We start from the raw sequence: 15,953 nt of genomic DNA, 5'->3' as shown, positions 1-15,953 counted from the left end.
GTGCACTGGGGGTCTAGGAGTATTAGCCGACCCTGAAATCAGACGACATGCCTAGTAGCCGACATATAACATCAGGACGACGAGAAATCGACATAAACCAGAATCCGATAATTCAAACAGTGTTTCACCTTTATTATTTTCCGTCGTGATAATTTGTTCGGTTGTGATAGCTTCATATCAACTCCCACCCTCCGCCGAGGCATTGCCAAATTAACTAGAAATATATGATACGTTTTCTTTCAATTTTTGTATACTCAATCCAAACTGTGCTTCATTTTGAAGGAAAAAAGTTAACAAATTTTTCTAATGCGAAATTCTTTCTTATAAGGTACCACTGACCTCTGACGCCAGATTTGTTCATGTCAGTCTAGATCAATTTCATTTTGTCAGGGCAAATTAAGTAGGGAGTGGCTGAACTTAATTATTTGATTTTTGGTCCTGTAAACACGGCTGCGACCAAATGCAAACATATTGGTTATGTTGGTAAACAACTGGTAAACAACACACATCGGTTGCATTCATTTTTGTGATCTAGTTAGTCAAACTCATTGGTCCCTAGAACAAATTATTGAAACATGAATAAACTGAACATAGTCTCTTTGTGTTTGTTCTTGGATATCTCTGACGCACTAAACTACCTTCAACAACCTGTTGGTAGAAAAACAGGAGGAAACTTGTTTTCCCAGAAAGTAAAGAGCGCAATCATAAACGGGATTCCCAGTCGACAGAGGCTGTTCTATGTGAAGGTCAAGACAGACGAGGGTAAAGACTTCTGTGGGGGAACTATCGTAGACATTCAGTGGGTGATCACTGCTGCTCATTGTGTAGCGTTCAAAGAAGGTTTGAGAGGCACATTCATTAATTACCACTCTTTGCGATAACATAAACATAAATAATCGGTGACGTGATGTCAATTTCTATATAAAGTACGCATTTAGACGTTGACTGTTTAATTCACCGACAAGTAATGCACACGTTGTTATCGCAACAAGAAGAGATTTTTATAGACAAACAGTACTCCGTGATTGGACTACTAAAATTTAATAGACACAATTGTAGACACTACTGCTTTTAATAGACACTAGTGCTTCCTATCTCTTTAGTTTTTATGGGACAATAACAGTTCAATTCATCGATAAGTTATGTAGCTTTTGTAATCGCATGTAAATTTGATCCAAAAATATGGTTATTATTGCCCATTCAAAGTCAGTCAGCAGCTCTTCGTCGCCTCGCTGAGTAATAACTTTTCATCCGAGAAAATAACAAACGCCGCTATTGATAATTAATCAACTCCGGCTGCGATTGCAACTGTTGGATAACTTAAGAAATTAATTGTTTACGTCCGATAACATACCCAAGCAGTGGCAAAAGCAATGCTTTTAAATTTAGACTACAATGTTCTGAGACACTTTTCTAGCAAGTTTTGCTGTAAGCAAAGTGGCGAGAAAAGAATGGACTAAAGTCAACTGCACTAAAGTTTAAATCACGCAATTGTTCTAGCCTAGCAAGGGTTGACTGCAATCATTAACAAACTGTTGTTTTGCAATCTGGAAGTTACTCAACACATCAGTTTATCTCGAGGTTTGATAGCTTCTGTAAAATAAAAAATTTTTTTACACATCAGGTAAAAATACGCTTCCTGGACTAAACAACAAATCTTAATCAGCTCCGACACAAAATTGCAAGTCTTGTATCGCTACTGTATCAGAGCTCAGATCATGTCATTTTTTACACATTGCAAGTTTTGAAAAGAGTCTTAAGGCTTGACTAGTCTTGAATCAGTCTTGGCCATGACTTAACTAGTTTTTTAATCAAATCTAGCTTATGATTTATGATTTTCACGGTTTTTTTGTTCCCTTTCGTTGAAGTGCCCGTGTCGAGAAAAAAATCGGAAAAATGTGTAAGATAAGCGGTGAAAAATTAGTTTTTTCACCGCCAATTTCATACATAATTTTGCGATGAAATGCGGTGAATGCGGTGAAATTATGTAAGTTCACCGCTAGAGTAAGCGGTGATCTTACAAAAATTCATCACAATTCAGCGCTAAAACGTGTAGCTTCACCGCTGAATATAGTGGTGAAATTACTGCTGTCCTCACAAAATTTTAACACTTTTCGTCTAAGTGGTGAATTTATATAAGTTCACCACTAAGTTAAGCGATGAATTTATCTATTTTCACCGCATTCACTGCTGCTCTCACAAAACTTTAACACTTTTTTCTAAGCGCTGAATATATTTAAGTTCACCACTAATCAAAGCGGTGAATTTATGTATTTTCACCGCCTTCACTGCTGTTCTCACAAAATTGTATTACTTTTTTCCATGTGGGGATTTTATGTAAGTTTACCACTAATTTCAGCTGTGAATTTTTGTAATTTCACTGCACTCACAGCTTATCTTACATATTTTGCACACTTTTCATCAAAACGGTGAATTTATGTGATTTCACCGCTAACAGGCGACAAAGGTTTTTTTCACCGCATTCACAGCCTTATTAATGTAATTTCACCGCATTCACCGCTTATCTCATAAAATTTTCAGCATTCACCGCTTATCTTACATAAATTTGCGTTCAATGGCGTTGACACCACGACCCGGATGACAACAAAATAATAGGTCACCATTTGAAATGCATTGCCTCCAAATATCTCAATGTGAAAAAAGAAGAACACAGGAAACCGAGCACCTATACAGAATTCACAGGTTGACAATGAAAAACGGCAAGTATCACCAAAATATACCATACGCACCTTGTTATAAGTTAACCTTATTGAAAAAAAATAAGTTCCAACACGATATATGTCACATTTCAAAAAACTGCTCATTGTAACTTTTGATCATGGTAAGTTCCTCATAGTTCAGACATGTTTACAACTGGAGAAAAGCTTCGAGCAATTTCTCTGCTAATTTTTAAATGCATAAATAAGCAATCCCTACTGTATTAAACTAAATGCAATTTTCCTTGTGCTACGTATAATTCAGGAATTGCCAAGTCTTGGCCAGCACTTGAATCAAAACCACATAAGTCTTTGTAAGTCTTGCCAACTCTTAGGAGTTGAAACAAGACATTATCAGCACCGATTTGTTGGATAAATAACTGCATTTCACTGGCGAAGTGCTGAACAAAACTTGAATCTCGTTCTATATCTCATTGCTCAGGATTTTGGAAAAGTTCATAATTTCAAAAATTCAAATTTCATAAATGGAATTTTCAGCCAAAACTGTTTCATAAAGACATCAGATTGATCTGCTTACACTGAACCTGGGGAAATTTTTTGATAAAGCGAAGTGAAAAGAAGATGTTTACACTTTTTAATTCAACTAAACCCTGAAATTCAAGCTAAACCATTCAAAAAACAACGTACAAAAAAGTTTATTCATTTAAAGTCAAATATACTAACAGTCGAATTTTTTGTCAGAACAAAACCGGTAATATTGAACAAATCTAATATACTGATACTTTGTTACGAATTACTTGTGAGTTTTTCTTTGTCGTAAAAATGTAAGCAAAAACTAGAAGAAAATAATTCTCTGATCTGAGACATTCCGAGGGAATGTTGAAAAAATTTTGAGTCTGAGGATGTTTCAAAATTAAGGTTTTTGCATTTTCAGCACCTATGTGAAAGTTTTGCATAAGTAAGTGATTATGCCTCGACTTGGGAAACGGGAAGGCAAAAGAGCTTCCATAAATAGATTGACCTAAGAACCTAAAGCCACTGTCATTTTGAAGAATTTGTGTTATTTTTCTTTTTTCTGATTTTTCTGATTTTTGCAGTTCAAGACATGTCTTGCAGTTCAAGGCTAGAAACTTCCTTTTCATATAAAAACTATTGGTGCTCTTGATTGTCAATGTTCAGGTTGCTTGAAAAATGAAATTAAAAACCACGTTCATTCTCATGTAACAGGGCATGCCTGGGGTTAGGGCTTCATTGTGGAAAGATTTATAGTACAAGAAAAATTCGCGAAAACGTAGAAGTCGAGCCCTGTTATTCAGATGGTAGTCATCCCTTTTTTTGTCGCTATAGATTCGACAAAAGATTTCACCAATAATGTTCTCCTATTTTTACGAGTTCTGTTAAAAGCAAATAATTGCCTGAAGATAAATGTTGTTATCTTCTATATCGTTGTCGACTACTTTCAAAGTTTACTGACCAATCTATTATTCTGAGCCAAGAAGACATAGCTGAAAAATAAATCAAAACGGGCGTCTATCGGTACAGAAAGGAGCTACTTACAAAGAAAGTGGGCGGGGTTTTCAGCCATTTTCGGCTGAAAAACGACTGAAAACGGACTATAACTACCTGAATGACAGAGGAATTGGATCTGGGTATGGTTTTGAAAGTACCGACGCCAGTAGCAGTGGTGGCGGTGGAGGTGGCGGTCAAGCGTGAAGTAACGGCAGCGGGGGTGAACATAAAACCTCGAAATAGTGGCACGTTACAAAAGTTTTCGAAATTCGAAATTTTCAATCGAAAAAAAAAATGAAAAATTGGTTTTTGACTCGGGAGTCAACTGCCAAGTGTTATCCAAGTCTGCGCTAAGAATTGTCAGACTTCTGAGACATGTATTTAGACATGCCCGGTACTGAGAAGTAAAATAAGACTGGATTTAGACTTGCCTAGTACTGATGTTTACTTGGAGTTCGGTCCGGGTCGTCAAACTTAGACCGTTATCTCGCGAGATCTTTTCAAAAGACGGTTATGATGCAAGATCCCGAAAGTTCCCGATTCTTGCTAGGTAACAGTCCGCAATAGGATGGATGAGCCCTCGATAAATTTCTTTGTTTTGCCGTTAAGTGCGTACTCACCTAGCCTGTGTTTTAGCTTCTAATTTGCGTGTGTTGGTGGGAGACTTCTCTGACCCCGAAACAGATCTTGTTGAGCATTCAGTCGTCTCTCTTCATATAGCCGAAGGGTAAATAAATCAACATCGCATCATAACTTCTGTAATTAGTGATAGGAAATATTGAGATATTTTTGAAAAACTAGCCGATGAATGGTTTAGCATGAAACTCTAATTTAATTGTTTAAATTTTGCTTTTCTATGGCGCCAATCACTTCGAATTATCCAGTATTGTTGATAGTAGTTTCTATCTTTCAAAGAAGTCTTTAGGAGCTAAATTTAAATAAAGGTATGTTTTGCGTTTTTCTCCGAGTTCGGTTGGGGGACTCAAAAACTGTTTCAATATTTTTCAAATGAAAAACCATTTGGTCTCACCAACGCTGGGATTTGAGATGCTTAAAAAACCCGAATTGTATGCAAATATGAATGAAAAAAGCGAAATAAATAGCTAAAAAAATCTTAGATAACTGACTCAGCAATCATTTTAAACTGTTGAAATGAAAAATTCCACCACTTCGACTTTACTGTGTGAATATTTTTTAGCCAGAAGTACACATTGTATATTAACACCACATAGTGAACTGCAATTTCATCGCAAGAATTTTTTAAATGCTGGTAGGTTTATTATTTACTGTGAGAAATGATTGAAAAGTGTTAAAGTTAGACGAAAATGACCAGAGTGATGGAAGGTGACTAACTAATGTGCTCCACCACATTCATTGGATGCAATGCCATTTTAGAATCAAGTCTCGTTTCTATGCCATCGGAGATTCCCATTAAAGGTTTATATATCAAGACATTATAGAATTAAGTGGTCTTAATTTACCGGTTAAAAGTCTTAATTTAAAATACCGGTTAAAAGTATCATTTTGTTAGGTTGAAAAGTGGTCAAAGTTGACCATTGCCAAATCTACCCATCAAAAATAATCATTTCTTATATGCAAAACAGTCAAAAACGAGCATTTTGGCTGAACAAATGTTTTGCCTGTGACCGTTTCTCCAAAAGCGTGCATTTCTAAAAGTTTTTTTAAAAAAAAATTGGGATTAAAAATCAAATGGAGAAGCGTCTCTCTTTTAGGCACGAAAAAGCTAAGATTCAATCTATCATCTTCATTTTGATATCTCCCTGTTTGATGAAAAAGAAGACTTTGTCCAAAATCGCTCACTATATAGATGAAGCTCGAAAAATATCGTGGAATCAAAATGGCGATATCGTACTTCTGAGTTCGGACTCTAAGTTACATGACCGTTACATATTTTTGAATATTGTAATGACGTGATCAAGACATACCCAAGAGATACACAGGGCTTTTTGAGGGTCAATTAGGAATTGACATCTCAAATCTTGATGAACTAGAAGGTTCTTAAAAACAGTTCTTATCTTATCACCTCACGAGTGCTGCTTATTGACTGCATCTTCATCCGAGCTACATCAACGTAAACTTTTTGAATTTTGAGTTTAAACATTGTTCTTAGCTTCTCTGATTTGACAATTTTATTTACAATTATATTCAATTTTGTAACGTGGATGTTGTTGATGTAGATTTGAGATGTCTGCAAGGCCACTGAATGACATAGCCCTACTGAAGATGACTGCTCCACTATCTGGCCGAGTGCATGTGTTGCCCTTGTGCTCTGAATGGTTGTCGCCAGCGGATAAACTGGCTACTTGTGGCATGGGCACTACCACTGGCACTGGAAAGTCATTCGAAATACCAGAACAGCTACAGGTATCAGACACACTGCGCGCTTACCTTCTGCACTTTCTCATTCGGGAATTTTGTGCACTTTAATTTCACTCTTCAGTTTCAGAACTAGAAACAAAATGTAGTTAGTTCCTTTTTTTATGTTTTTAAGGCTTAAAATTGCAACTCATCCGCTTTATTTTTTTTGCAACTGATCTCACTTTTTTTTGTTTTCTGAAGTTTTTTGAAGAAGACTTCTGTTTTCTTTTCTGGACACGAGGTACATCGAGCACCGATCAGAGATGATAAAAAGAGTTGTCCTGATTTGTCAAGATTTTCTCAAGTGCTGTCAAGAAATTTTCTTGGTTTATTTTGATGAGATCTTACTAAGATTTACCATGAAGATTTTCTATGAAATGTTGGTATTTCAAGTTCTTGGAAAGATGTTTTAAGTTTTTCAAGAGATGTCAAGATCATGCAATTCTTGTCGAGGTGTATCAAGTTTCAAGGATCTACTGTCGTGGTCGATAACACGGGTCAAAGAATTCAATAAGTTGAATTTTAAATTAAATTTTGAACTGAAAATATACAAAAATTAGCTTGTATTTATATTGGTTATCTATGCAAAAATATACAGAGAAAATTTAGATTAGCTAAAAATATTTTACATGATTGGCATGTGAATAGATCTTAACTCCGAATCCCGGAGGTGACTTTCTATTTTCATCAACATTTCATGAGAATCATATATGGCTTGGGTACAATCGAGTTCATTAGTTGGAGGTCGGTGGATGTTAGAATCAGGTTTCTGTTGGTGGGAGAATTTACTTCTGACATATGATTGATAGGTCAATAAGATAATGATAGCGCCAAAACAAAATTAGAATTGAGTTTAGTTTTGTAGCCATTACTTATTGACACAGCAATAAAGTTCGTCAGGTAAGTTCTTCTTTCGTTCTTTGAAACTTTAATAAAACATCTAAGTTTCTTGATGTTTCATTGAAACCATCACATCCTCCCTCCTTTTTTAAGCAAGTTTGTGGGTATAGGTTCTCCAAATCTGTCAGGTTGTTTTCTGTTCCTGGTTGATGTTCGTGAAGGCTCTGAGGTTTCGGGTTGTTGGTGCTCTGCAGATGATGTGGCTGCAGAAGCTTCATCTTGATGTGAAGGTCCCACATCTGTGTTCTGAGGTTGTAGTTCTGATTGAGATATGATCTCCTCCACTGCTGGTTCAGTTTTCACATTGTCCTCGTCTAGTCTCGCAATTTGGTTGTCGCTCACTAGAATAGTCCGTGCTGAGTTTTCAGGCTGTATGAAAGATGTGTTCAGGCCCTTCCTGATGATGAAGGTAGCAGGAACTGTCTTTGTGTTTTCGTCGGCCTTGAATAGAATGGGTTCGCACAAGTCGAAATCTGCTATTGCTGGTAGTCTCACTCTGCGTCCCAACAAGAGTTCAACTGGAGTTTTGCTCCTCGTCTTTGAAGGGTTGCGATGTGTCATCAGTGCCCTTTGCAGGAATGCTCCAAATGACACATTAAGTTTGGGACTCCACGCTTGAAGTGCCCGCTTCACTGTCTGAACTGCTCTTTCAGCTAGTCCATTAGCTCTTGGATAATAGACGGGTGATTCTATTTTCTTAATTCCCAGTGATTCACACCACTGTTTAAGGTCACCACTTACAAATTCAGGACCATTATCAGAAACTAAAGTTTTTGGTTTTCCGAATCTTGCAAAGATTTGACTAAGATATCTTTTAACTGTTTCTGATGTTCTATTTCCCGCGGGGAAGGCTTCTATCCAACCAGAACCCGCGTCAACAATTACTAATATATTGCCTTGGTCCTTAACATAACCCCAGTCCATGTGGAGCCGTTCCCAAACGTCGGCTTCTGGCCACGTAGAGACTGTTTTTCCCAGGCTAGGCCTGTTCAATTGACAATTCTTACATTTACTAACAAAGTGTTGAACGTCTTGGGTAATGCCAGGCCACCAAGCTATCATTCTGACTGATGCCTCAGTTGCATTCTTTCCGGGATGTGTCTCATGCGCTTTTGCCAAAACCAAGTGTCGTAGTTTGGGTGGAATGAAAGGAACAACACCTCTGAAGATGATTCCATTATGTAAAGTAAGTGCATCTTTCTGTTGTTCGAATCCTTTTTCCGCTTCTGAACATTGTTTCCAATTGCCGCTTTTGATTCGTTTCATTATGTCTTGGAAGAGTCTGTTTGTTCCAAGTTCAGTTTTGATTTCTGCTTGGGTCACCAGATCACTCTGAGCGAAGTATATGTTATTGATTGCAAAGCACACTCGATCGTTGTCGGATTCGTCTTCGTCAAAATCCATTCTGCTCAAAGCATCTGCATGGGGTATCTGATCCCCTGGTGTGTACTTCAACTCATAGTCGAAACCCATTAGAGCTATTGCCCATCTTGTGATTCTCGCTGATGCTGTCTTTGGGATCTCCTCGTCTGGTGCAAAGAGATATTTGAGTGGTTTGTGGTCAGTCTGTAGGGTAAATCGTCTTCCAAGAAGGAATTGCTTCAATCTTGTGACCACAAAGACAATTGCCAGTGCTTCCCGCTCTATGTTCGAGTAGTTTTGCTCCGCTGGAGTCAATTTTCTCGATACATATATGACTGGATGTCCTTCTTGCGAAAGAACCCCGCCAATGGTTTTTTCAGAGGCGTCAGTAGTAACTGTTGCTTCTTTTTGTAGACTATACGATTGTACTAGTGGGTTAGCACATAATTCATTTTTTATGTCTTCAAATGCTTTTTGTTGCATTTTGCCCCATGAGAAATCGCTATTTCTCATGTTATTTAAGGGTAGCATTTTTGTTACAAAATCAGGAATCATTTTTCCGTAAAAATTAGCTAGCCCAACAAACGATTCGAGTTGTTTATTGTTAGTTGGTGTTTTTGCATTTTTTATTTTTTCAACATGTTTGGGATCTGGTGCTATTCCCTCCTTTGAAATGGAGTATCCCAAAAAGCTAACGCTATCGACTGGTTTTGAGTTAGATTTTTTCTCATTAATAGTAAAGTTTTTCTCACGTAGTCGACTCTTGACTGCAAGCATTCTCTTGTCGAACTGTTCCTTGGTAGTTCCATACACCAATACATCGTCTTGAAAGATCACAACACCTTTGATTCCTTTGAGTGTTGATTCTATGCAATTCTGGAAGATTGAAGAAGAGTTTTTCAGTCCCTGAGGTAGTCGGCACATCTTGAACAATCCCTGAGATGTGCTGATTGTGCATATATCTTTTGCTTCTTCGTCAAGTTCAATTTGATAGTAGGCATCTGAGAGGTCAATTTTGCCAAAGTATGAGGCCCCATGTAGGTTATGGAAGATCGTCTCCATGTCTGGTATTGGGTAGTCCTCATCCATGACCTTTCCATTGATGTGCACTTTCAAGTTCACGCAAAGTCTCAGTTCTCCCCTCTTCTTTCTCTGCCACACCACATTAGTCACTCCTCCTGGCTGTACCGGTTCAAGGATGCCTTGTCTGACCATTTGTTCCAGCTTCTCTGTGACCTTGTCTTGAAGAGGCAGAGGTATTTTTCTGGCTTTGCAGAACATTGGCTGTGTTCCTGGTATCAACTTCACATGAGCTTTGTAACCCTTCACAGCAGGTAGGTGCTCGGCTGTTATGTTGTTCACGCCGTGCTTGCGTAGAAGGTCTCTACCAAGTAGTCCAAATTCTTCATCAGACTGCACAACTGCAAGTTGTTTTTGAGTGAGCCTGCTTCCGTTCCCCTCAACGTCACAAGCAAGTGATCCCAGAAGCGTTAATTGATGACCATCATAAGCTTCAAGGTGTCTTATCTTACCATCCAACTGAGGTTTACCAAGCTCAGTCCATATTTTTGATGATATCACTGTGCTATCTGCACCTGTGTCTACCTGCATTTTTACTTTGCAGTTATTTATTGAGATGTATTCCCATGTCAAAGACATGCTAAAGATTTGTTCTTTAGTATAAAACATTCCCGTCTCCGATGCTGGAGATGCTTGCTCTGAAGAAACATTTTCTTCTTCGCAAAAGTTATTCTGTTTATTGTACTTACCTGAATTTGGTTGGGGTTTGCTTCTACACATTTTTGAGAAGTGTCCCACCTTTTCACAGGTGTTGCATTTCTTACTTAGCGCTGGACAAGGTCTACTAGAGTGTGGCTTACCTCCACACCTAGTGCACATGTTGTTGCTTTTATTAGTCGTAATTTTTTCATTTGGTTTTCGAAAAGTCTTTTTGAAGTTGAACCCAACTTCTTCTTTCACCGTAAAGGGCTTATTACCTGATGAAGAACTTGCAAAAGCCATTGCTTGACTTCTGAACTGTAAACTCTAGGTCATTTCAGTAACCGACATTGCTGGTTTTGCTTTAATACCGTCTAGTAGTCTAAGTTTTGCTTCATGGTCCCTCAAACCTGAGATAAACTTTATTTTTACCAACTCCTCTTCGGGGTTGGCCGCTGTTTTTAATTTTTCGAAGTCACAATAGCGTGCTTCTTCTCTAAGACGTGCTAGGAAGTCGTCGTCTGACTCCCCTACACCTTGTATAACGGACAGAAATTTAGCCCTTTCTGCCGTTACTACTCTCTCTTTAGGAGAAATAGAGTTTTGAATCGCCAATCTGATGTCTTTATACGGAGTGTCTATCAAATTCCTAGGACTCATTAAGCTCCTAAGTTTAATAATTGCATCTTGCCCGCACATACTAAGAAAGAGATTGGTTACCTGTAGGTCATGTACAGTACCATCGGTGTTGACCTTGTCCTCTTTCTTCTCTGCGCGACATTTCGCCACAAAAGACATAATCCACGCAGTAGCTGATTCTGCATTCTGTAGATCCAAAATTTGTCTGTCTGTAGCTGGTCTGGACACCATTGTCGTGGTCGACAACACGGGTCAAAGAATTCAATAAGTTGAATTTTAAATTAAATTTTGAACTGAAAATATACAAAAATTAGCTTGTATTTATATTGGTTATCTATGCGAAAATATACAGAGAAAATTTAGATTAGCTAAAAATATTTTACATGATTGGCATGTGAATAGATCTTAACTCCGAATCCCGGAGGTGACTTTCTATTTTCATCAACATTTCATGAGAATCATATATGGCTTGGGTACAATCGAGTTCATTAGTTGGAGGTCGGTGGATGTTAGAATCAGGTTTCTGTTGGTGGGAGAATTTACTTCTGACATATGATTGATGGGTCAATAAGATAATGATAGCGCCAAAACAAAATTAGAATTGAGTTTAGTTTTGTAGCCATTACTTATCGACACAGCAATAAAGTTCGTCAGGTAAGTTCTTCTTTCGTTCTTTGAAACTTTAATAAAACTTCTAAGTTTCTTGATGTTTCATTGAAACCATCACATCTACAAAACCCAATAAGAGACGAACAGTTAAAACAATCAACCAGAAAATATAAGAAAACAAGAGGGATTAACTTTTTAAATGGAAACATGTAAGCAACGTCCTTCTGCATTTGATGCTCATAAATGCAAAAAACGCTCATAAATCCCCCCCCGCCCAGTAAATTAAGCACCACCAATACATATATGCTTAAACATTGTATGCATTTGAATTCTCTCGGATTCTGTTTATATATATAATTCCTAAGAAATAATTTATCAGATGGGAGCTAAATATTTATTTTTAGAGGGTGCCTATATTGTGTGTGTGTGTGTGTGTCTGTATGTTTGTGTGTGTATGTGTGTGTGTGTGTGTGTGTGTGTGTGTGTTTGTGTGTGTGTGTGTGTGTGTGTGTGTGGGGGGGGGGGGGTTAGATGAAGACAGTTCAAAGTTCCAAATTTTGTTGCTTGCTTAGGAAGCCAATTTCAATCTGGCCCTCTATTTTTTCGACGAATTGTCCTCCCTTACACAATGCAGGGATGACAATGTGTGCGTATACGACAACATCCAGTATTCCAACATTTGCTACATGGATGATGGGGGTCCTCTCTACACCTTCTGGTGTGGAACCCATCAGCCAGAGTGCTTATACGGAGTGGCCAGTTACTCTCTGGCTAAGCAGAAAGCACCCTCAGCTAGATGTAACTACGGCAGTTTCTTCGCAAGTGTGCCCTACCTGTATGAGTGGATTGTGGAAACTGTTACGCTTAATTGAGATGGAACGACGTACAACAACCGATACGAGAAAGGGAAACTAGACGCAATCATTGTGAAACGAAACAAAATGCACAACGTACTAGCTTGTAAATTTGCTGATTAAACAATGAACTATATGCAATAAAATTGGAATTTTCTTGCAATTGCTATTTTCGTTAATTCCTCTCCGAAATTTTGAATTCATTGGAGAGCCTTTTGACGCGTGCCTTTTTATAAATCGAAGAGGAAAATTGGTATTGTACACGTTCTCAAAACCCGAAGCACAGTATTGTTGTTCTACAGAAAGGTTTTTTTTAAACCTAAAAATTCACTTTGTTCGAGAATTGAACTCAGACACTTGTTTTTGAACATTGACTTCTGTTCTTCAAATTTGTCTTCCATTTCCGATAATTGTTCCGAGCCCCACTTTAGTGGGGAGGGAGGAACTATATACCCAACTGGGTTTTTTTGTTCAGTCAATTTTGACCGATCGATATATTCATCGTAGAGAATTGTGAGTGGTATCATTGAAAAGCCCGTCCAGCGTAGAATACGGAATTAAAGAGATTTTTTTAATTTTTGTTTTTTACCGGGAGTTGTCGAGTTTTAAATTTTGTGAACATTCGACTGTTTTTGTTCACATTTTCAGTAATTTTTGCTAAAATTTGGCACGATTTCGCTAATATAACTCAAAATAAGTAAAAATTTTTGACGGCAGAGTGTTTTTATTACCGTTAGAGATATAAGAGCATTGTTGAATTGTTTGATTGAATTTTTTTGCTAAAATTATTGATAAAACTTTCAAAATTCGAACTTTTTTCATCAAAAATGGCAAAAAATATTATTTTGGTCCAATTTGTGAAAATTTGACAGACTTAGTGATCTAGAAACCTTAAAACAGACTCCCTAATCTGAAAAAGAAATTCATCTTAAAGGAAAGTTGCAATTAGGCGCCGTATGAAAGTCTTCTAGAATTAAAACTTTGCCGTTTTTTTACAGATTTAACTCGATAATTTTACAAAATGCATCGTTCTTTTTTTAATATTTGAAGAATTCCACGCAACAATTGGTTTAATTCGCAAACACTTAGATTAATTGGTCGGTTTCCTGGGCGGGCGACAAAATCAGGGAGAGGTTCGACAACATCATGGATTATTAGAATCAGAGACTTTTTGGTTTTTTTTGGTGCTGCCTTTTTTCAAAAAATTTTGCTTTTGTTTTTTTAATGTTAATTACGGACAATATTTTTTGCTCACGTCTTCATTAATGAAAACTTAAATTTACGTTAATTTGAGGCCGAATGTCGATACAGTTTGTTTTCAGAGAAGCAAAGGGTTTTTATGGCTTTGAGGAAGAGTTTTAGTAAAATTCAACTGAATTCTTGTCTATTGCCTTCAATTGTTATTCAATTGGCAGTATGATTTTCAAATTTAACCACTTACAGTTCTGAATTTCTTCCTCAAGAGAGGCAAGGGAAACTTTTCTATTCATTCGGTTGTTACCTAGTTTCGCTTATGCTATTGAATGTATTTGTTTTAAAGAAATTTCTGTGATTTTTTAAAACAGGTCAAACTTTCCTTCGTATGGAACACAAACCAATTTTGTGGCCAATTGTTTAAACAAAAGGTTTTCTTGCTTTTTGTACTACGAGTTTTCATACCAACTTTTCTGATTTTTGTGCGTAATTTCCCATTTTCGCTGTTGTTTTTGCTTTTGTAAATTGTAACATTGTTTAACAATCTAACTAAAAAAATTTTACAACATTTGAAACTGAACAAATTTTTTGTTTTCAAAACATATGGTTTGAAGGGCTGCGACTTGCAGAAAATGGTATAGTTTTTTTTGCCCTTTATTTATTGTTAATTTCTGTTGTCATATGCCAAAATTGTGTAATGAAAAATCTCTGTGGCCAACTATAGATAAACAAACGAACTTAAAAACTGATTTCAGTAAATAGCTAATGGTTGTTTTGACTTTAGATTTAAATTTCTAAAAAAGAAGAGTAATAGTTTTTCTATAACTTATCCCTTTTTGTTCTGGATGGCAATTTTTTCCGTAATTTACGATGTTTATCATTTTTGTAAATTAGGCTTCACTATTTAGAGCTCTTTTAAATGTTTTTGTTGAATCGAACAATAATTTTTTTGGGGTTTCAACGTTTTAAATGATGTCTTCAGGGCTAAGACCATTTGTTTCAGAAGAATTTTGTGAAGTTTAGATACTTTTCAGTTTTTGTGGTTCATTTTGTTGTCATTTTGCGATAGTCGTTTTACAAGAAGACTTTATGAAGGTCAAAAGAGACGCAATTGAGGATGTTATATTCTAGCGGTTAATATTTTATAAAATAATGGCTTCGAAACTGTGGTATTGTAAAGTTGTTTGTGAAAATTATTAGTTCAGTTCGTATTTAATGTTATTTTATTGTCTTATGAATTAGTCTCATCAATAACAGTCGCAATGAGTTTTCCATGTAGTGGCAAGACAAACTGTCTCCTCTTTTAGTTGAAAAGATTGTTGGCTATGATTTTTGAAAAAATTTGTTTTTAAAAAAAAAGAGAGAGATTTTTGAGATCTTCCAATTTCATTACTTTTAAATTGTAGCGCAGAATCTCTATATACAATTCACATCATTTATCTATTGAAATCCATTTTACTGTTCATAACGGTTTCATTTTCCTCAAACGGTCTTCCTTCTTCGAACAACCAGTTTTCATGATACAATTTTCGTAATTTTTGCATATTTGCCCCTTTTTTGTAGGTTTGTTTTCTTTTCACAGTATCCCAATAATAGGCGTAATTCTGATTTAAAAACGTTGTTATCTTCAAACAATCCAAACGAAAGATTTTATTGTTTTTGTGATCGCCTTAATAATTAATTGATTGCGGGGATAAGTTTTTCGTGCATAATTTGTCGTGCAAATTTTTAGTTTTCGCCTGTATTTGTCGTTCTTTCTGTAATCGAATGCTATATCCTGGTAAATGAAAGGCCTCAGTCGCTTCCTATTGAGGCATAAAAGATTCTCTCATTGATTTCATTCGATGCGTAATATTTCTAATCAGTTCAAACTTAATTCTTTTTTAAAAAAAAATCAAAGTTTTAATAAACTTTGTCACTTTTGCTCATTTCTGGTCGACTTGTCCTCAATTGGCATTGAGGAATTGTCCCATATTTTTTCCAAAAAAGTGCCAGTTAATCTTCTGAGTATAAATTTTGTCTGATACCATTTCGATTTGGTTTTCAGAAAATGGACAAGGTGTTTTGGTCGTAATTAATATTTTTAACTATTTGATTTTTATTGCCGTCT

The 15,953-nt window shown here is 36.6% G+C and overlaps 2 protein-coding genes across 2 annotated transcripts in view; both read left to right on the top strand.

The window, feature by feature from the left end:
- Window positions 1–15,953, top strand: part of LOC142334693 (pyridoxal-dependent decarboxylase domain-containing protein 1-like) — a 454,496-nt gene that overhangs the window by 350,413 nt on the left and 88,130 nt on the right. The window lies entirely within an intron of this gene.
- Window positions 538–12,967, top strand: LOC142335447 (myeloblastin-like). Its single transcript, XM_075383945.1, has 4 exons — window positions 538–840; window positions 4,824–4,914; window positions 6,386–6,572; window positions 12,368–12,967. The coding sequence occupies exons 1-4, from the start codon at window positions 576–578 to the stop codon at window positions 12,665–12,667; spliced, it is 843 nt and encodes a 280-aa protein (XP_075240060.1). The 5' UTR covers window positions 538–575; the 3' UTR covers window positions 12,668–12,967.

This window comes from Convolutriloba macropyga, chromosome 2 (genome assembly GCF_964194025.1).
Source record: "Convolutriloba macropyga chromosome 2, txConMacr16.3, whole genome shotgun sequence".
Classification (NCBI taxonomy): domain Eukaryota; kingdom Metazoa; phylum Xenacoelomorpha; order Acoela; family Convolutidae; genus Convolutriloba; species Convolutriloba macropyga.
This window is presented reverse-complemented; position numbering and strand designations above follow the sequence as displayed.

Coding starts and splice junctions, on each gene's coding strand:
- LOC142335447 (XM_075383945.1), top strand. CDS start 576: ATGAATAAACTGAACATAGTCTCTTTGTGTTTGTTCTTGGATATCTCT. Junction 841..4,823: donor TTGTGTAGCGTTCAAAGAAG/GTTTGAGAGGCA, acceptor CCTGTGTTTTAG/CTTCTAATTTGCGTGTGTTG. Junction 4,915..6,385: donor TCTCTTCATATAGCCGAAGG/GTAAATAAATCA, acceptor TTGTTGATGTAG/ATTTGAGATGTCTGCAAGGC.